This window comes from Meles meles, chromosome 21 (genome assembly GCF_922984935.1).
Source record: "Meles meles chromosome 21, mMelMel3.1 paternal haplotype, whole genome shotgun sequence".
NCBI lineage: Eukaryota > Metazoa > Chordata > Mammalia > Carnivora > Mustelidae > Meles > Meles meles.
This window is the reverse complement of record NC_060086.1, coordinates 34,422,879-34,444,367: the sequence shown is the minus strand read 5'-3', so window position 1 is coordinate 34,444,367 and position 21,489 is coordinate 34,422,879. Positions and strand designations below refer to the sequence as shown.

Sequence of the window (21,489 nt, the reverse complement as noted above, 5' to 3'; positions counted from 1 at the left end):
GTTCCAGAGACTGGTGGAAGCGAGGGTTTTAGTGCCCTCTGGTGTCGCGGTGAGGAGGAAGGAAGCCGGTCCACCAGTGCTGGCGGGTGTGGTCGCCCAGGTTGACTGTGGGGTGACAGGTGGCTCTGCAGTGCCTGCCATTTAGGTGACAAAAACCCAGCCCTGCAGGGGTGCATACTTATACGCGTATCTGGGCGTGTAGTGCGGGGACAGCAGCGAGGGAACGGGCATCGGGGATGGGGTGGTGAGCGTGTGGCTGTGGTGGGGGTGTAGGACCCTCGCGGTGCCCTCTGCTTGGGCACTGGAATTTTTTTTTGACCTAGAATTGACGTCACATACAGTTCGCCTGTCTCACGGGCACGACATACTTGCAGTATATTCACCAAGACGTGCGACCATCACTCCTCTGAGCTCCGGAATGTGTTCTTTACCCCGAAAAGAAATCCTGAACCCATTAACGGCCACTTCCCACCCATGGCAGCTATGGAACTACTTTCCGGTCTGTGGATTTGCCAGTTTTGGACATCGGATGTGCACCCCTCACCCCCGGCTAATATCAGAAAACAGGATGCTCCGGGGAGCCTTCTGTAAGCGGAAGCGGTGCCAGGTGCCGAGCTCGCCCTGCCTTCTAGAAGTTTGTGTCGTGCCCATTGGCATTCAGAGCAGACCTGCGTTTGTACAGCAACAGCTTTTTTTTTTTTTTTTAAAGGGAAGACCTATGGATTTCGTCTACTTAGCAAAAACAGGTGGTAATTTAAGTCTCTTGTGGAAGCGAAGTGGCATAATGGAAACTTGGGGAAAGCGGGAGAACCTATGAACAGAAACGTCCTGTGTGTGGCCTCTGGTGTTTTCACTTAGTGCAATGTTCCCAAGGTTTACCCTTGCGGTGACATGTATCAGTACTTTAATTCTTTTAATTTTTTTTTAAAATTTTTAAGTGTGGTAAAATATAACAAATTGACCTTCAAGCATCTTGAAATGTACAAGTGGGTGGTATTAAGTACTTTGAATTGAGTCACGTCCCCCACGGTGCCTCTCCAGACTGTGTCCTCCCAGAGTGGAACTCTGTAATGCCCCACTCTTCCTCCTCCATCCCTGGAGACCACCTTTCCTCTTTCTGGCTCGATGAGTCTGACCGCTGCAGGCACCTCATGTAAGCACACCCCTCTAGCATTTGTCTTTCTGGACTGCGGCTGGCCTCTTGCCCCGAGCTCAGCGTCCCCAGGGTCATCCGTGCTGCAGAGTGTTAGGCTTAACTTCCTTCTTACATTGGATGTGTAGACCGTATTTTGCTCATCCATTCGTCCATCGGCGGACACTTGGGTTGCTTCCATGTTTGGGCTCTTGTGAATAAGGCTGCGGTAAACATACAAGTTCTCTTGGGTTGCATTTTTTTAAACAACACACTTGTGCTCATATGTCTTGAATTTATAAGGAAATGGGAAGTAGAAAATCCGTGGTCACACCTAGAATTTAAATGTTTCTGGATTCTGAGTGTCTCTCCTGGTATGGGGCAATGGCACGAGGGGAAAAACCATCTTAGGGAATAGCATCCTTAATTGTCTGAAGCTTCCTCAGGCCTTCCCTCTGGAATCAGGAATCCTGTCCGTCTCTGCCAGGCCAGAGTGATGGGGTTGCAGGGGGAGGGGCTGGAGTTCCTGTGGGGTGGTGTGATGTGGGATTAAGACTGTGCCTCCCCTGCTTGCAGATGGAGAAGGAGGATGAAATATGTTAGTGCTTGTGATGCGCTTACAATAGTGTGGGGCCCTCAGTAGGCATCCCTGACTATTACACCTGCTGTGAAGTTACTGGTGTGTCTTCCCTTCTTGCATAGTTGGCTGTCCACGAGTAGAGAGTGGGAGTGGGTGTCTGTACTCCTTTGAGAGAATATAAACTTTGTAGAAATACAGTGGCTTCGCCTGTGACCTGCTGGCTGGGTTGGGATTTATTCCGTCCGTGTTCCTGTTTCTTAATTGGCCGAGGTCTAGTGCATCAAGCACAGTGCTGTGAGACTACGAAAATGGATTTTTCCCCTGCAATGGACATGTGTTACTTTTACAATTTGAGAAAACATAGTTATTGAAGAAACGGAGAGAAAACACGGAACAAGACCTAGGAGCCATGCTAAACGTGCCTTGTCAGTTAGATGGCTTCTCCAGCAAGAGTGGCCAATGTTGGCTGACCGAAAGTCTTGGTAAGTTGGTACGTTCAGACGCAAAGAGGTGTTGGCCAGCCGGGCAGGAAGTATTGAGAATCTCACTTGTGCCCCATCTGACTTTGAACATTTCGTGAGTTGAGAGAAACAAGATGGAAACTTGAAGGAGCTTCTAGTCTAGATGGACAGACAAGACACACCCTTACCACATCCAGAGTCTGCTTTCGGCAGCAGGCCCTCCTGGCTGAGTCATCTGCTTCCTTGGATCTTCCCATGGTACCCTGCAGGGTGGATGTGATGGTCCCCTGTTTACCGACCAGAAGGCGGGGCTTTGGTCAGCTAAGTTCCTTGCAGGAAGTGGCCAGCTTTGGGTCGGAAACCAGCTGTATCTGACCGCAGCTCCTGGGCCATTTGCTCTGTTATGTCTCTCTTAACTGTACTGGTGTGTTTCCTTTCCTAAGTGCGCAAGATGGAATGGCTTAGGATATGACACTAAGTCCTAGGATTGAGGCAGTTCAAAGAAATGGTCCACATGGGCTTTTGAAATTCTAGGAGTCCGTGCTAAAGACCGGGTTGGCAGTGATTACCCAAGGATGTTTCAATCCCCATGAACCCAAGGACGTTTCAATCCCATGAATCCAGGGTTTACAGGTAACCCGTTTCTGCCTCTGAGGTACGTAGCCATGCTGTTTTAAGAACAAATTGCAGAAGTCACACGTGATTGTTTGAAATAAGATGACTTCAAGTCTTAGAATGAAAGCACTGATTGCTCTCTACTGCCCCTACAGCCCAGGTTTGCAAGGTCGACAGCTTGGGTGTGCCCTTTGTCCTTGCTCGGACAAGGGATGCACCTCGGTGGGGTCCTTCCAAGCTGTTCCTTCTGCCCTCCCTTCTACCAAAACAGAACCACACGTATTTCTGTGACTCAGTTAATGCTTGAGCCTCAACACATTTGCGTTTTAAAATGAGCAATTTTAAAAGCTCTGGAGCCTTCCATGTCACCTTGTGTCATTGCTGACAAGCTGACTCGCGATGAACCTCCACAGTGGACCCTCTGGCCCAAAGCTCTGTTGAGCCAGCACTCACACCACTTAGATCAGGGCGAGAACTCATTGTGTCTGGCCTGCCTAGCTGCGTGTTTCACTCCAGCAGAGGTGGTTTCCATGGTCAAACTGCTTTTCACTTAAGGGGAGGAAACACAACTCCCACGTTTCTGTCCGAGCCTCTGCTGGACTCCACCACGTGAGCAGGTGAAAATGTGCTTGGCGAAGGGTGTGAAGACAGTTCTGGTTCCTGCCGCCGTCGTCCCCAGCTGTCCCCGTGCGTGTGATATATATTTAGATGATCTCTCGGAAAAGAGCCGCAGCTTCTGAACAGGTGAGCATCTTTCTCTGGAAAGACCTATGCAAGATGGGAGCTTCTGCTAAAGACCTTTCTGCCTTGAAAGAAAAGGCACCCTATTTTTAATGCTTGGAGTGAAAATATAAAACACTTGAACCTTTTCTCTTACTGAATCTTTGCAGGAGCTACCCTCCCCATTTTACAGAGGAAGAGACAGAGACTCATAGAAATGAAGACCTAAGTCTAAGGTCTCTCTCCCCTTGGTGGCAGAGCCAAGATTTGAACCTAGGGCTGCCCTGTGTGTCTGCCCACTCTTCTGATTCCACATAATTCCTCGCCTGATACTAGAAACAATATCCCTCTCAGTCCCTTGGCTCCTGGTCCTTACGTCAAGGGTACAGAGGACTCTGTCCTCTTTTGATAGATCTTGTTGGCATGGCTATCCCATATGAGGCTGTTCTTTGAGTAACATTCTCTTGGCTTGAGTATCACCACACAAGCCCCTTGCCTCCTTTTTTAAATTTCTTTTTTTTAAGCCAGCAAATCCTGCCTGTGAGGTGGGTGGGTTTTTATCAAGTGTTTGAAGAATTTGGTTTCGAGTTTCTGGAGAGCTGGAAATTTACAGTATTCTTACACCATGAGGCAAACAACAGTGTCGGGGCGGGGGGTGTTTGCATGTAAGAGAGTAGGTCTCCTTGCGAGTTTTGGCACAGGGTCTTGGAATTCTGACATCCGTGGGGATTGGTGCCGCGTCGGTGAGGCGGCCCTGGTGGGCAGGGAGGCAGGTGATGAGTGGGGAATGCTGTGGGAGCTTGACACCAGGGAGACTTTGGTCTGTATAACCGGGTCCATCATTTGCGGTGTTTTAAAAAAAAAGGCAAGAAAGAAACCCACCCAAACCTCTCTTTTCTCATCTCTGAAATGGAATTTGGTGCAGTGGTGTTTTGAGCCTTAAATGGCTCTCCCTCCTCTGGGAGGCGGGGTGTCATTAGGGCTCAGTTCTCAGGAGCCCCTTCGGCTCCTGATGGCCGCCCCGCAGGTGTTCCGTGCTGCGACCTGTGACTGTGACCACACTGTAGAGCCGGTACGGAGCAGCCACTCCTTCTCAGTGCACCATCGCCCGTCTGTCTGATGCCACCTTCTTCCCCAAGGACTGTGTCCCGGAATCTCATTAGAGACTCTATGTTAGATAAAGGGTTTTTTTTAAGCTTTTGGGGACTTTCTCCCCCCAAGAGTGAAAGTAGCTGAATAGCAGCTGTGGTCATCGGTTGCCATGGAAAACCATAACGTGTTGAGTGCCGAAGGGAGCCAGCCCGCCAAGGAAGCTTCCTGAGAGATTCCAGAAGCTTGCTGCCCAGGCGGCACCAGTGTGGTGACGCTGGAGTGGGGTGGGGGCTGGTGGCAGTGCCCCTGTCTCCTGTCTGTGTCGCAGCCCTGGGGCAGGTAGAGGAGCACTGTCCCACCCCCCAGCCCCCCTCCCCAGCCACCATCTGGCCCGAGTTCTCCTTAGCTTTTGGACCCCCTGAATTCCTGCCAGACCAAGATCTGAGCAGGGAAGTGAGGGATTCTCCGTTACTCAGCCCCTGACTGGCCGTTGTTCTGATTCTGTCACTTGATGTGAGTTGTCTGCCCTTGAGCAACTCACGAAACCCCCTGGGAAGTCAGTTTTGGGGGCTGTCACTCTGTCCCTCGCACGTGTATTGTGAGGCCAGGAAATACTGTAGTGGAGCCTGAGTTGTAAGCCCCGCGCTTAGCTGGTGAGTGCCCCCCGTCCAGCATCTCACTCCCTGCCGCACCGGGCCGCGTGTTCTCCTCCTCTGGGTGGCTCATCCCACGGCTCAGTGGGGGTTGGCCGGTTACTATTTTACAACAGGAGGAGACTCTGCTTCCAAAGGATGGGTGATCTCACCCAGTCCTGTGGTTTCATCATCGCTGCCCCAGTGACTGCTAACTTGATACCCCCAGCTCCCCTCTCCCTGGAACTCCAGGCTCCCATGCTACTGTGTTCTGGCTGCTTTTTCTCAGACGGTTGTGTCAAACCTCACTTGTCTGAAAACCAGACTCCCTCCCTCCTCCCTGCCACACCGCCCCTTCCCCAGCTCAGTACAGTGGTAGCTGTGCTCTTTGAGGTTCCCGAGACCAAAATTGTTGGCGTTAGTGTGACTCCTGTCTTCACCCTAATCCCACATCAAATACATCAGCATCTTTTACACATCTGGGCGGTGCTCTAGCTGGAGCTCGTCTGCTAACTGCACTCCTTGCAAAGAACGGGAAGTTCCTCGGTGAAGGGAGACCTGAGCCGTGCCCCCTGCCCCCAGCCGCTACACCTGCCCTCTCCTCTTCCCTGCTTATGGCTGGTAGAATGATTTTTCAGAAAAGGTCTGGTCTTCCTGCCTTTTGTTCTGAACCTTCCAGGGGCTTCCTGTTTTGCTCAGAATAAAATATCCTAGCCTTCCACCCCCTGCCAGCTTCTCGGTGGGCCTCACTCCCTCTTCTCTCTTGTATCCATTGTCCTTCAGCCTCCCTGCTTCCTTGCTATTTCCGGAGCACCCCAGGGCCTTTGTACTTGCTCTTCCCAGGAATGCAGTCCTTCAGGGCTTACATGGCTCTCACTGCCACTTTATTCTGGTCTCGACTCGGAAGACATCTCCTTTGTGAACCTTTCCTTGCATGAATTAGCACTCAGTGCTCACGCTTTCGCCGCCCCTGTTAGCACTTCTCACAGCCTGCTCGATTAGATAGTCACTTCTTTATTTTTCTGAGGCTCCACTCAAGGGTGAGCTTCATGTTGGCATTCACGGTTTCCCCGCTTAGTCCACCCCTCTCTGTGGTGCCTAGTGCCTGGTGTAGAACGAATCTTCAGTGGCTAGTTGTTGTGTGAATAAATACAAGACCCGTTCAAGGTCACTCACAGGGGAGCGATGCAGCCAGACTTGGCACTGGGTCTGATTGCAGAGCCCACGCTGCCTTCTCGAGCGTGCTCTCCCCTTGCCACAGCCGACACATGGAACATTCTGGACGCTGTTATTATGAAGAGTGTTTCCTTGGCTGGAACAACTGTGGATCCCTGCTGTCTGGCAGGGATTATTGTCACTGCACCCGGGAGGGACCTTTCTTCTTTAGAACCTTTGGGTGTCCCAGATTTCCCCTCCCGCCAGACCGGGGCTATCTCGGAACTCAGAGTGGTTCTTTATCTTCTTTAGCCACCGGGGTCTCTCTCACACTGTTTGCATCTGGGGTCGTGCTAAGCTTGTTGAAATTGAAAGCAAAACAGTAACCTTATCATACTGTTTGCCATGCTGCTCTCCATGGTCTTTGAAGTTTTGCTTAAACTAATTTAGGCAGAAAACCCCATGTGTTCTCTGGTGCCTGCTTGGGAGACCCGCACAGCGGCTGCTGCTTTCAGATGACTGACCACAGACACCCCCACCCAGTAATGGCAGGCTGCAAGGACCTGCAAAACTGTGCTCGCTAAGTTTAAATGACCTGCTAACGCAGCTGGCAAACCCACAGCTTTTCTGGAACACGAAGAATAGTTCTGATTGAAAGTAAGTGTTGCTGTGCTCCCACCAAACACAGTTTCAGTGTCTGTTTGGATTAAAAAAGAGAAGGCCTCCTGTTTGGGCCAAATTTTTCCATTTGGAGTCTAAGCTACACAAAAGCCATAGACCTCTTGCCCTCCGGCCCAGGCTTGAGACAGCCAGACGGAGTCGTGGACAGAGGCCGCAGTGAGATGGTGCCTTTGAAGATGCATGGTGAATTCTCCCATGCTGGGTCCCCTGAAGGGCTGTCACCATTGAGTCTCCGTGAGCTCCCGCTGTCCGTGGACGCCGCTCTCAGGTTATGTCCAGCACGTTAAATGTGGCTCTTCCTTTCACGTTTGGGCCTGTCTCTGCACTTGGGCTTTTTCAGTACAGTTTCCGTTCCTTATCCGAAATGGAAACATCCAGCCCCGTAGATGGAAGCTTCTGTCTTGTTGGGTCCCGCCCGCTGCCCTTGGCTCGTGGGCCTTGACCAGGGCAGGCTGTGGTGGTGCGGATGCCGTCTGGTAACTCTGATCGTGGGCTGGAAATGTCAGCGATGGGACTGTAGGCTGAACACTGCCCTGCAGACCCGTTTTCAAGCCTTGCGTTCTTGAACTCAGGAGCGGCTGTAGCTGATAGGAATACGGAACCGTGTTTTCCTCTTGGACGAGTAAGTCGGCGTTCTCTGCATTTCAGACTAGTAGACCACTCACAGGAGACGTGCGTCTTTAAAACCCCCATCCCCGCCTTCAGCTGGATCCATCACAAGTGTTTGTGTTGGCTCTGGAGACAGGACTTTCCGAATTCAACCATAGTTGACCCTCGCCCCGCGTGGGATGGGGGGGTCACGTGCTGTTTTTGGCTCTCAAACAGCTTGATGTCACTTGGGCTTTGACTGGATTGCCTTCCTTGAACACTCAGGTGTTCCACTGTTCCCACGGCAGGTGGAGTCTTCCTGGTTGAAAAATGAACGGTTGAGATGTGCTTGTAAAATTTCCACTAACGAGATGACCGGCCTCTCCTGCCTCACCACGTGCTCGCCTTGCCAGTGGAGAGGTGGAAGGTGTCTGACCAATTAAATGGCTCCTTTCAGGTTCCTAATAACCCTTACGCCATGGAGATAGTTCGGCCAAGTGCACCTCTGTGTTATCCTTTTCATAAATGTCATCCGTGCAGAACCGTCCCGTCTCCTTGCAACTCCAGGGCCTAACTCGGGGTCCCACCCACAGTGCTCTCTGGGGAAGTACCCGTTGAATGACTAAAGGTGCTGTGTTGTTAATCTTCTGCTGTGTAACAAATGCCCCCCACATTCAGCTGCTTGAAAGCACAAACACGGACTGACTCCCATTTGTGAGGGGGAGGAACCCCAGGGGGCTCGGCTGTGGGCTCTGACTCCGGGTCCCTGCCAGAGCTGTGGTTATGCTCTCAAGGCTTGACGGGGGAGGGTCCGTGACCACTCGGGGGGCTGCTGGCAGACCCCAGAATGCAGGTGGATACATCGTGGGTCTCTCCATAAGGCTGCTCCCGAGATGGCAACTGGCTTTGCTCACAGAGCGGGTGCGGGCACCAAGACAGAGGCGTGTAAACTTGATGTTAGAAGCAACAACTCATTTGCGGTGAGTCCAGCCTGTGCTCACGGGTGGAGACCGGGAGGGAGGGATCACTGGGAGCCGTCTGAGAGGCTGCCTTCCAGAGGGAAAAGCCTGGTACAGCTGGGGTTCATTACTTAGCATTTTATATATGGGATGGAAGTTTCTGGCCTGCTTGTTAAAGCTGTGCGAACTGAACCCGGGCAACAGGAGGTCACATGTTGGAGGCAAAGGTTGGCTGGTTAGTTTCTAAGAGACCTTTTATAAATTCATGACTGTCCAAGGTCTGTCCCCTCGTCTTGAAGGTTAAAAAGCTTCCTCACACATCTGCCTCCTTTGGCACGGGTCACTGGCCTGCTCTTAGATGTGCCTCCAGAGGGCCTGCTGTCTGAGGGGCGAGGGCCCGCCGCTGGGTTTCAGACCGTGAGTGATGCAGACGTGAAGCAGGTTAGATGGCCGTGTCTTGCCGATCAGCAGGATCTCCTGGTGGAGGAAGGCAGCCTCCCTCAGGCACAGATCAGGTTGTTGGGAGCGCACCGGCCGGCAGGCCCTGCTGTGCACACATCTGTCACACCTTAGATGTGTCCTGGCGCCGGGCTTCGCGAGTCAGCCTCACACAGCTTCCTGCTGGGGTGTCCGCCCTGCCTTGGCGGGTACTGCTGCTGTCCGGCCGAACTTTTCTGAGTGCAGCCTCCTGTCACTTTCTGTTTTCCTGCTTAGAATCCGGTGCGGCGTTCTGTTGTGGAAATCCAGCGCTCGCACGGAGCCTCGCCGTGGAAGACCTAGCGCTCCTCGCCGCCACACCTCTGCCGTGTCCCTGTCCCCACAAGCAGCTGTTCAGCCTTGGAACGGGTTGTTCTGGGAGCTCTTTCGATGGCTCCGGACAGTATTGTCTCCTGCTGCTTGTTCTTTGCTCGGCTGGACGTGTTCTCCATTGATTTCTTGCCGTGGAACGTGGGGATCGCTTTTCCGTCCCTCCGACCCCCAGCACAGACGCGCCATCTTTTTGGTTTGATTCCTGCATGAATACATTGCTAGGACTCGGGAAACGCCCTCCAGCTGAGCTGGGAGGTGTGTGATCACTATTTTCACACAACTTTTAAACTTCTTTTGAGTTAATATTTGAAAAAAACATTTTGGTTCATGTTGTATGAACTCATTAGTAACCTAAATGCAGGTGCTCTCTCACGGAAATCTCTGTTAAAAACGGGGCACCCGTCCATTTGATCCTGAGACCATCTCTCCTGCGGTCCTAGGACCACTGTCGCCGGAGGAGGCCTGGCTGCTCCAAGGGTCGGTTCCTCCGGTTCACGGCTCCCGCTGCTGCTCCTTTGTTTAGAGAAGGTTCATGGGCCCTACAGTCCCCTCTTCTGGAGTGCACGATCTGCCCCCCACCTCTCTCCAAATCCAGTGTGTTCTGTCACCCCAAAGAGCAGCCCTATCCCCTTGAGCGGCCCATCCCTCCCCCTTCCCAGTTCCTGGAAACCAATACCTGTTGTTGACATTGCACACGAATGGGGTCCTGCTGTCTTTGGCCTCTTGCGGCTGTTGTGGTGTCTTCCCCTTCGCAGGATGCTTTCTGGGCACAGCCGTGTTGTGGCAGGGCACCGTGCTTCGGTCCTTTTTTGGCCAAGTTCTAGTCCATTGCAGGGACAGACCGCAGCGTGCTGATCTGCCCGTCATCTGTGATGGCCGTGTGGGTTGTGTCCACTTTTTGCTTGTTGTTAGCAATCTTCTCACTTTTGTGTTGTATCCTCTGTTTCCTAGAACATCTGTTTTTTCTTAGATTCCTTATGTTTTGTTTGGGGGCAGGTGAAAATTTTGGAAAGGTTGCCAGTCTGAGGATGTTTTCACCTTCTTAGCACCGGGCTTGGCTTGGTACAGAATTCGAGGTCGGAAATACTTCTCCTCCAGATGTTGACAGGATCACTTTGTTGCTTTCTAGCTTATGGTGGTGGTGTTCAGAGACCCCGTGTCCCTTCTGGTTGTCCTTTGTGGAAGTGCTCCTCCGTGTGCCCCTTGTCACTCGTGCTCGGAAACTCCCCTGCGAGGCCTGAGCGTGGCTCCCCCACTGTGCCGTGTGCACGGCGAGCTCCTCTGTCTCCACATGTCTGTCTCCCTCTGGGGCGTTTTCTTGAATTAAGTTTCTGATTTCCTTGTCTGTGAGCCCCCCCTCCCCGCCCCAATTTCTTGGGTTCTTCTCAAATGATAACTCTCCATTTACCTTTTTTGTTTTCTGTCTTGTTATCCTTTGGCTCTCTTTTCTGGAAATTTTCTTACCTTCTCTCCTTTGTATCCAGTGTTCCGTTTCCTCTGTCATGGTTTTGCTTTGCAGAAGAGGTTTTTTTTTTCTTTACCTCCTCTGTGTGTCCTTCTTTTTCTTCTTTTTAAATACCTCCGTGTACCTTTTTCAACTATACCATCTTCTTGCTCTGGGATTATTACCGATAGTTTGCTTTTCGAGTGTTCTTTTTCCCTGACTTGGGTCTTTTTCTTAGAACTTGTTTTCCTCTTGATTCTGGTCCCCGTTTTCCGTCTTAAGAGCTCATCGCAGCCGTGAGCTGCTTTCCGGCCAGCCACTCAGAGGTAGACGTGGGACACTAAGCAGCTGACGGCAGGCTGTGCTCAGCTCCTGGTGGGGCGAGCCGGCTCCGCCGTTTCACTGGAGCCCCCGTGGGTCCCTTTGGGCCTTTTTCTTCCGCCTCTTACATCCCCAGGACCACGTTTTTCACTCCCTGCTTGGAGGTAGGTGTGCGCTGACGGACGGCTGCTCTGGGCATTGGCGAAGCATGCAAGTTCAGCAGTCTCGTTTCCTCTGTTTCCCTCGGGTACCCAGACCTCAGCTCGGTCCGGTGCTACAGGTTTCCTTTCTCCGGAGGATAAACCCCTCGTTTCCTGCAGATTGCTTCTTAAACAGACTTTGTATCTCTTCACTTTGCGCTCCATGTGTATCCCCACGTCTGGAAGTGTCTCGCATGGGCCGTTTATCTGCCGTTTGCAAGTCGTCGCACGTTAATCAGGCTGAATGTTGTGGGGGCCCCACTAGAGCCGAGAAGGAAGCTTTCACAGGCCTGTCAAGCACCTGCTTCTCTGCTTCTAGAATTTTGTTGTCTCGTTTCCTATCTCGTTCTTGTTTTTCTCAAGGGTGATGCTACGAGAATTTTAAAAATGGACATTTTAATGGGACTTTGAGAGGACGTGAGGGTAAATTAATGTATCCAGTCTGTCAGCTCTAACGGGAAGCCCTTGAAATTTTCTCTTCATACCTATCCCAGGTTGCGGAGGGTTCCTGGGTCACAGTCCGCCGTGGTGTCTGCAGCTGTCGGGACTGCTGGGGTGGAAGCGTCTTCGGGTTGGTTCCAGTGCGTTGGAGGTCGTCATTCAGGGCCGTGCTGCTTCTGGGGTTCGAGCTCGCTGTGACCTGACGGAGGCTTAGGGGAGGGGGCTGGCGGCAGAGCTGCGGGCCCCCATTTCTGCTCAGCCTTGGCCCACTTGCCGCTTCTCCCCAGGCTCTCAGATCCCCGTTGCGGGAGGGCTGGGCTTTATGACCGTCTGCTCACGCTCTGGGGGACATCTGGGACTCTGCTCTCCCGGAGCACACAGGGAATGAAATCTGCCTGGTTGATGCTTGTTTTTGGATGGGGCTACTCCCTCTTCCTGATACATGCCACCGGGGGACTTCCTTCCTCCTGTGTTCCCCTGATTTTCTTGGAATTCGCCTGCTCCTTCCCGGTGCTAACTTCCTGCTCTTCCGCACGAAGTGAGCATTTGCGGATGTGTCCCTGAAAGGAGGAACAACCACCCGCTGGTGTCTACTGTGCTAATAATTCCCGCATTGATCTGGGAGCCAGTCTCTTGTTAGGATGTCCTTGTGTTGTCATTATGCATTGATTTTAGAGTTTCTCCCGAAGCTGCCTAGCTTCCGCTCAAAGTACGGTTTATAAATGGCAGTTCTTAGCGGCTCTACTCGTGCTCTGACCCCCTCTGCCATTGACGTCTGCTGTGGACAGACGATGCTGCACCGGGGAACTTTCTCGTTAGAGAGAAAGAAATTGAACCACTGCAGAAGACGGACGTGTAGGCTCTTCTGTTAATGTGTTGTCTGTTTTGCCCTGCAACGGGAAGTAGTAACAAGATTATTCCCCAGACTCACGTGCATCTGTCTCTGTGACCGTCCTCCCATTTGTAAATACAGTTTATTATTCACTTCATTGTACTCGGGTGAAAATGTCGCCGAATTGAAGTCATTAGTAGCCATGATCGCTGGGCCCACACCCCCCGCTCTCCCCCTGCCCTAAAAAGAGCTTTCTAATTGGAGAAGCCATTTGGCAAGAAGAAAAAAAAATTTTTTTTACTGGGAGAATAACTTCCAATGACTGCTAAAACATTTACGGGGTTTCTTTCTTTCCCTAAAGTTGTGCCGAATCTTTGGAACGTTGATGGAGAAGTTACAGTGACGGAGCAGAAGCCGGGCGAAGTCGCGGAGGAGCTGGCGAGCTCCTACGAGAGAAAGCTCATCGAGGTAAGGCCGGCGCTGGCCCGTGCGCGTTTGCTCCCAGGGTCGGCTGCCTTGGGGACGTTGCCGGGACAGGTCCAGCCTGTTCCGCAGATGTTAGCGGTAGAATCAGACTCCAGTCCCCTCGCACTGCCAACGGGACAAAACACAACGAGGTAAAAACATTAAACTTGATGAAGAAAACTAAGAGCTGGTTCTTCAGAAAAATCTTAAATTAGACACTTTCGGTGCCTGTGGCAGGGAAATAGAGAAAACACAAACATGTCATGTTAAACAGAAGAAAACAAACGCACTCTTGGATTTGCAGGAGATGAAAAGTGGGAGAGGCTGTCACAAACAATTTTGATGCTGATGAAAGTACAAATATGGGTGACATGGTCTATTTCCTGGCACAGTGTTTATTATCAAAATTAATTGACGGTATAGCCTACTTAACCTGGAGAGCATCCAGAAACAGGAAGGAAGTTATAAAAATAAAGGCGGTGCCCTGGGAGGTAGCAAACCTGAGTGGTTTCATAGCAGTTTCTAGAAAGTCTTTAAAGGTATGTACAAATAGCCCATTGCTCTTTGTACCTCCCTTAGAACCTTCTCTGTATCATTACTTGTATCTGTGTCTCTGTATCTTGGTTCCAGTGTGCATTACCTCAAAAGAACAAAAGCTGCCAAAGAGCCTAGAAAAGAAACCGTGGACCAGTCTCACTCGTGCATCAGGGCATAAAAATTCTAGCAAGGTATCACCCAGTCAAATCCAGTTATATATGAAAGGACTGATCCTCATGAAATCGGGATTAATTTAGGATTTCAGGGATGACTTAACGTTAGGAAATTCATCAAGTCAGCTCCGTGATAGATGAAAGGCTAAACACCAGATAGAGATCTTGCTCGGTACCAAAGAGTCATTCGGTAACGTTCCTCATTCGCACCTAACAAATACTTTTTATCGAAGTGGAACTGACACACAGCGTTGCATCACTTTGAAGCACACAACATAGTGATTCGATAGCTCCCTGACAAAAATATTCTTGATAAGGAGAAGAGCACTTCTTTGATAGGGTAACGTGTTTTTTATCAGAAATCGTTAATTGCAGCCATACTCCGTGGTAAAGCTAGAAGGCTACGTTATCAGATAGGCAGCTAATCGACAGAATAGATATGTACACGTCGGGGTGTGTGTGTGTTGCGGTCACAGGTGTGGCATTCACGAGTCGTGTACGCTTGTACACGTACGTGCATGTAAGTGTCTGCACTTGAGTGCTTTGTGAATATTCTGCAGTGCCTTTGATGTGTGGAATCAGAAACACCGCTGCCATTGCCATGGACACATAGCTGACCTCAGGGTAGGTTTTAGAGGCCGGGCCCTTGGCGGAGGAGCCCCCTACGCTTGTTCCTGGTTCAGCCTCCCAAGCTTGCCGTCTGTTTCACTGGGTTCCCGGTGACCTCTAAAGAAGGGAGGTGAGAAACCATTTGAATTCTGACTCCAGGGAGCTCAGAGGGGATGAGCTGGGGCCGGGTCTTCGCGTAATAGGCGGATAGGGGAAGAGTGAGAAACCAGGATGGAAGGCCCCGGGGACTGGGGTGGGGGACTGTCCCCTCAGGGCCTGTCCTCACCCCCATGCCGAACCTCACAGGCTTACCCAGTGGGGTCACTGACCGCAGTCGGCTGCTGGTGGTGCCAGGTGCTGGATCACATTCCGTTCTCAGAAAGCCTGCGGGGAGAGGGGACGGGCCATGTACCCTCAGGGTTGTGCCAGTCTGTGTGTCTCCCCTGGGACCTCTAGTTCCTGGAAGGCAGAGACCATGTCTTTTTCAGCTGGGTGTACTCAGCTACCATTTCTTGGCAAATGGTAAATGCTAGATAACCCTCGAGTGCACGTGTTGTTACGTTCCCCTAGGACACGGATGTCTCGGGTTTGTTGAATGCGTGAAGAGCTGATGCGCTCCCATGGCCAGGTGTTTGGTTATAAGGACTTGGTCAGGGCTGCACGTAGTTTGCAGGCTCGTGCTCATGTCCCGGGGCTCCTGCGAGCATGCTGAGCACTGCGTGGAGGGTGGGAGGGGCAGCGATCCACGTGTAGGTTCCCCCAGCTAGAAAGCTGACCGGCTCGTCAGCAACTCCGGCTCTGGAGGGCTCGAGAAGACCGTGACTCGCCCCTTGACCCACTGAGCAAAGCACCATAGTTCATTGGTTGGGTGGCAGGTGCGTCGGATGATCGGGTGTTTTTTTAAGTTCCTGCTTTCTGCACAGGGGAACGGCAAGGACAGAGATCCTGCACAGGGAGAGTGGGCACGTTCGAGGACCGGAAAGGAGACCCACTAGGTCTGGAACGGAGCAGGTGGGGAGAGCAGTGGCTCTGTGGCTGCTGACGTTGGTGGGCCAGATGACGGTGCCTTGGAGGCTGTGTCGTGGCCGTGCCACCGCCCACTGTGATTGTGACAGAGTCTCACCATCTCCCTACAGACTTGAGTGCTGCAGGGAGGATGACGGCGTGATGCGAAGTGACTGTCCTATCCCTGTGCATTGGTGTTCTTGTTAGTGTCGCATCAGAGGGAGTGGTGGTTGGGGTGTAAGGATCTCTCCTGCTAGCCTTCCTGTCTGGTCCTCCGGGACCCCCTTTCCCAGGAGTAGAGTGGGCGGCTGTCGTCGAGGAGCTGAGAGCGATGGGAGCCTGAAGCAGAGGTGTTCTCCTTTGGCATTACTGCCCCAGGCTGATTTTTCATTGCTTCCTGATGGCCGAGTGAGTGGCCAGTGATCTTTCCTCTGTGACTGTTATTAGCATCTCATTATCCCAAGACCTTTGTGGAACCCTTCAGGTTGGCAGTAATCAGGCGCTTTTCCAACGTTCTTTGTGAGGCCCGTCTGTCATTTAGTCGATGGTTGGTTTTTACCAAGGGCTTCTAAACACACGTTGGCTGGAGTAATGAAAGCCTGTGGGGGGAAGCATTGACGCACTTCCTTCCGTAGCAGAAGGGCAGAAGAAGAGGCATTGCATTTTATGTCATAGGACTAGTCAAAGAACGCCAACAGTCAAATTACTCTTTTGTGATTCATCCAATGAAGACGGAGTTCCTGAACATTCTTTCTCTAGATGCCTCTCAGAGCCCTAAAACCACCTCATGTACCTACACAAACATAGGCTGCACACGCCACACGAGTGTTCAGTGACCTGACCCCTAGACCCCCGACAGCTCGGTGCCCAGAGTCAACACTGTAAGCCATCCTGTAGTGGCTGGAGAGCATCGGGGACCAAGGACTGGAGGTGGAGAGATTGTTCTTGACGCCCTGTGATGGTTCGCTTTTGAAAAAGAGAAGGAAAGCGAAATGCTGGTAGGGGGAGGTTCACCTGGCAATAGCCACTGTGTTGGGGCAGCCAGCCGTCAGGTGCACACCTGTTTCCAGGCCGTGCACTCGGGCTTTCACGGAGATCAGCTCATGTGGTGCTCAGCAGACTTTCTCAAGGAGGGTGCCGTTGCCAGATGGAGCTTTGAGAAACTGAGTAAAGTGCCCAAGATTTCTTGGCTTGGGTAGGAAGCAGGCAGGGCTGGATTTGACTTGCCCAGGCTGTCCAGCAGCATAGCACGAACCTGTGTTCTGTCTGCTGGCTCTGGAAGGCCACGCTCATGGGAGAAATCAAAGGTGGTCCTGGCAGAGAAGGGACCGGCACTGGTCACGGTGGAAGAAATAGGTGCAAGGAGGAAACCCAGCAGGGAAGAGGGAGGCTGCGGCCCGGGCAGTGGGCAGCAGCGCCGGGAGGGGCACACCCCACACTCTGAGTTACAGCAGAAGGGAGCCAGCGCCCAGAGGCCGGAATGACCCGCTTCTGAAGCAAACGTAGTAGAATGCCAGGCTGGGAGCTCCTCGAGGGAACTGTAGATGATAACTTTTTAATTGTGTGGTAATTGCCTAACACAGTTCCAGCATCCAGTAGGCGCTCAATAAATATTGAACAGAATGACCGTCTGCTGAGAGGTTCGGCTCTTCAGTGTCATGTTTACAGCGAGTGGCAGATGGGACTTGGGAAGTCCCGGACGGAGCGTGCGCAGTACCGGGCACCGTAGCTCAGGGTGGAGGGCTGGTGGGAGTTCGCTGGGTTCCTCAGAGGAGGCAGGCTCTTCTAACACTCAGTTTCAGGAGGAGTTTTAGCCTGGAGAGTCTGGAGAGCACCTCGAGGGACAGATGGACAGTTCCAACAACTTGAGCCTGTGTTTACGGAGGACCTTCTAAGTTAGCTGGGCTTTGTCTTCCTTCCTCCTCTTTTCACGGTTTGTCCACCCCCAGGAGCAGCAGAGTTGATGCTTCCACGAGGTGAGTCAGGGAAGACGGGAGTCGAGGCCGCGATGGTCCTGAAAGGGCATTTACCTGCCTAGATCGACTTTTCTTCTTCTTTGATGGCAGCGTCATGGGTGTTTCATCGGTGGGGAGCATTAGCTCCTCGCTGCCCCCAGGCTGGGCGTCGGTCACAACGCTGGGTGAGATGCAGTGCGTGTCTTGGGGGGGCTCCCAACCCAGGGGTGAGACAGACCGACTGAGGAGCGTCACGCAGCTGGACTGAAGTACAGACGTCCAGTGAGACCTCGTGCGCTCCTAGAGCCATGTCCTCGCCGTTCTGCAGAGCTCAGGCTCTTTACAGGAGCTTCTAGAATACGTTCCCCCCTTTTTCTTCGGGGCTGTTAGTACTGAAGCTTGGATTTCTGCTGTAAACTTCCCATCTGTCTTGAAGAGGCAGACATCAGGGGAATTTGTTGTCACCAAGGGTTTTGAAGAGAAAAGATAACGGACGTGCCACGAAAGACCTAGGATTCTTCTTTACTTCTTTGAAGTACAATTCCTTTGGTTTAGACTCTTGGCAGAGATATTCCCCTTTTTCTCCAGCGGTTGCTGTCAACAAAAAAGCATGATGCTGGTGGCGTTTGGATTTTGATCCTGCCTCTCTTCAGCCCCGCCTTCCACAGCCCCTGGTTGGCCGAGGACAGCTGTCCCGATGGGACAGACTGCAGATCTGTCAGTTGCTGCCATGAGTTCTGGGGGGCGCTCCGGTCTTTAAGCCTCCATTTTCCATTAGTGAAATGCAGCCAGTGATACGTGCTGGCAGGGTCCCGTTGAGGCTTGAATAGAAAGAATGTAGTTCAGTGCCTGTACCAAACGGGAGAGATTTCTGTGCCTTCTTTCCTGCCTTCGGATTTTCTTTTTTTTTTTGGAATGACCCCTCACCACAACTTGTTGTGGTAGGGGGAGTAAATCCAGGGTCCCTGCCCTCCTCTGGCCCGGGGGCAAGAGTGTGCCTGAGCGGAGGCCCACAGGGCCGTCAGTCCTGAGTTCTAGTAGCAGCCTTGTGGTTCCTCTTGTGGCTCCTCTTGAACTTGCCGGAGCTGTTCTGGTTCCAGCCCCTTTCCTGAGCCAGTTTCTGTTTACAGTAATTATTTTTCCTTCGTTCGATTCTCATCTGCTTTCTTTTACTGACGTCGGAAGTGTCCTAGTTCGTAGGAAGCTTTTTCTATCTACAGTTAACCCTTGAGCAAAATGGGCTTGAACTGAGTGGGTCCGCTCACAGGGGGATTTTTTTCGACAAATACAGTTTCATACTGTATTTTTCTCCACATGTTTTCTGTAGATGACTTTAAGTATACAGCACGTACGCATACACAATGGTGCCGGCACACTCTGTTCTTGATAAGGCTTCTGGCCAACAGGAGGCCATCAGGTTTCGCGGGAGTCAGAAGTCACCTGCGGATTTCTGATGGTGCGGAGGTTGTACCCCAAAGCTCCTCATTGTTCAAGGGTCAAGTGTGTGTGGGGGGGAGGGGGGAGACAGACTATGATCAGAAGATGTTGTCATTTCCGCGTCCGGCCTCTGCGTACCGGGGCTCCTTTACACCTGCCTTCTTTGTACCTAAGTTTTGATCTGCAGCCGCACGTCCGCGCTGTCGAGTCACCCGGGGGCCCCGTGTTGCAGAACTGCCAGTCCGTCCTCTGCAAACAGATCTGTGCTTCCTCCCCTGTGCCTGGACTCGGCGAGCTATTGATTGATTTTTCAAATTACAGGATACTTATCATTTACTGTATGAGCGTAGTTAGTCCCTGAATTTTTGCTCATGGGTGAAATAAATGGTATATTAGCAACATTTCTTCTCATTATAATGGCAGGTGACTATTAATGGGAAAGTAAGCTCAAGCTGGTAAGGAGCACATTCGTAATCACATGCTGCAGATATCTGTGAATGTGAGGATCATTTCAACAAAATGTAAAAGGTCCTGAGGCAGCTGAGACCTTGGGAGTGGTAATACCAGCGGCGCTTGCTTCATAAATGGGCGCCGGTGGCATCCATCGTGCCTGATGTATCAGAGTCTCTTTATACAAAGGAAAGAGAGCTTTTGAATAAAGTATTGGATTCCATGCAAGGACTCAGGCTAAAGAACTCCGAATTGAGATCTACATTAAACTGATGCTCAGAACGAAAAGTGTGGTGTGACTTTGTTTTCAGTATTTTTTTTTTTTTTTAAAGATTTTATTTATTTATTTGACAGAGAGAGAGATCACAAGTAGGCAGAGAGGCAGACAGAGAGAGAGGAGGAAGCAGGCTTCCTGCAGAGCAGAGAGCCCGATGTGGGGCTCGATCCCAGGACCCTGAGATCATGACCTGAGCCGAAGGCAGCGGCTTAATCCACTGAGCCACCCAGGCGCCCCTGTTTTCAGTATTTTAGTCACAAGGTGCTGAGTGATGGAGACCAGGCTCTCACCCCCTTGGGCAGGGGTTGGGCGGGGGGAGAAGTTTTCTCATGAACCAAAACAGTTGAAGCGCTTGTTAGATATGAGTGAAAACTAAAATTTGTATGGAATCAGAAGAGACCCCGAATTGCTAAGGAAATGTTGAAAAAGAAAAACACAACTGGGGGCATCACGTTCCCTGATTTCAAGCTTTATTACAAAGTTGTGATTACCAAGACAACATGATACTGGCATAAAAACAGACACATAGACCAGTGGAACAGAGTAGAGAGCCCAGATATGAACCCTCAACTGTATGGTCAAATAATCTTTGACACAGCAGGAAAAAATACACAGTGGAAAAAAGACAGTCTCTTCAATAATGGTGCTGGGAAAACTGTCCAGTTTTCTACATTCTGTAGTTCTATAGATACATAGTTCTTCTACATTCTATATGTAGAAGAATGAAACTCAACTGTTCTCTTACACCGTACACAAAGACAAACTCGAAATGGATAAAAGACCTCAACGTGAGACAGGAATCCATCAGAATCCTAGAGGAGAACGTAGGCAGTAACCTCTTCGATATCAGCCACAGCAGCTTCTTTCAAGATATGTCTCCAAAGGCCAAGGAAGCAAAAGTGAAAATGAACTTTTGGGACTTCATCAAGATCAAAAGCTTCTGCACAGCAAAGGAAACAGTCAACAAAACAAAGAGGCAACCACGGAATGGGAGAAGATATTCACAAACGACAATACAGATAAAAGGTTGATATCCAGGATCTACAAAGAACTTCTTAAACTCAACACACACAAATAGATATGAGTGAAAAGTGGTGAGGAGTTGGGGTAGGTGTAATTCTCACTAAAGCGTGAACGACTAACAAGACTAAACCTCCAAGGAATTCTTAAAATCTTCTTATGGAAAAGTTGAAACATGTACAAAGCCCGAACAGTCTCATGAGCCTCTGTAGTTCTTTTTTTTTTTTTTTTTTTTAACATTTTATTTATTCATTTCACATGGACAGAGAGATCACAAGTAGGCAGAAAGGCAGGCAGAGGGCGGAGGGGAGCAGGCTCCCTGCCGAACAGAGAGCCCGAGGTGGGGCATGATCCCAGGACCCTGAGATCATGACCCCAGCCTAAGGCAGAGGCTTTAACCCTTCAAAAACCACCTAGGTGTCCCAAGCCTCTGTGCTCCTTACGTGGCTTCAACAATTAGACGTAACCGCTGACCCTTCTTCCTTCATTGTGATCCCAGTCTACTCCACAATCTCTCGTGGTATTTAGAAGCAAACCCAATTTCATTCTGATGTATTTCAGAATATACTTGTAAAAGCTAAGAGCTCTTAAACAAACAAACAAACAAACAGACCCACACGGTCCCATTGAAAAGTCTTATAAAGGAGGCCTCTCCAGTCCTGGTGAATCTCCGATAGAAATATCAGTAAAGGGATTTCTTTGAATAGGGCACCTTTTAGGGGGCCTCTTGCGTTTATAGATCCCCTTCTCAGGGGAAAAGGAACCTTAGCCTCTAGGTCATGCCAGATGGCCCTGCCCAGCCCATTTCTTCCTCTCTATTCCACCCTTGGTGTGGCTCGTAGGGTGCTCGCAGTTGGTGTTAGCCACAGCTGTGTCACCAGCACAGCTGTCCTGGCCC

The 21,489-nt window shown here is 51.1% G+C and overlaps 1 protein-coding gene across 3 annotated transcripts in view; it reads left to right on the top strand.

Annotated features, from left to right (window-relative positions):
* SNX29 (sorting nexin 29) overlaps window positions 1–21,489 on the top strand; it is a 476,823-nt gene that overhangs the window by 232,009 nt on the left and 223,325 nt on the right. For all 3 annotated transcript variants that reach the window (XM_045993249.1, XM_045993250.1, XM_045993251.1), the window contains exon 15: window positions 13,025–13,131. In XM_045993249.1, coding sequence (XP_045849205.1) covers window positions 13,025–13,131 — 107 coding nt within the window. The remainder of the gene's footprint in view (window positions 1–13,024; window positions 13,132–21,489) is intronic.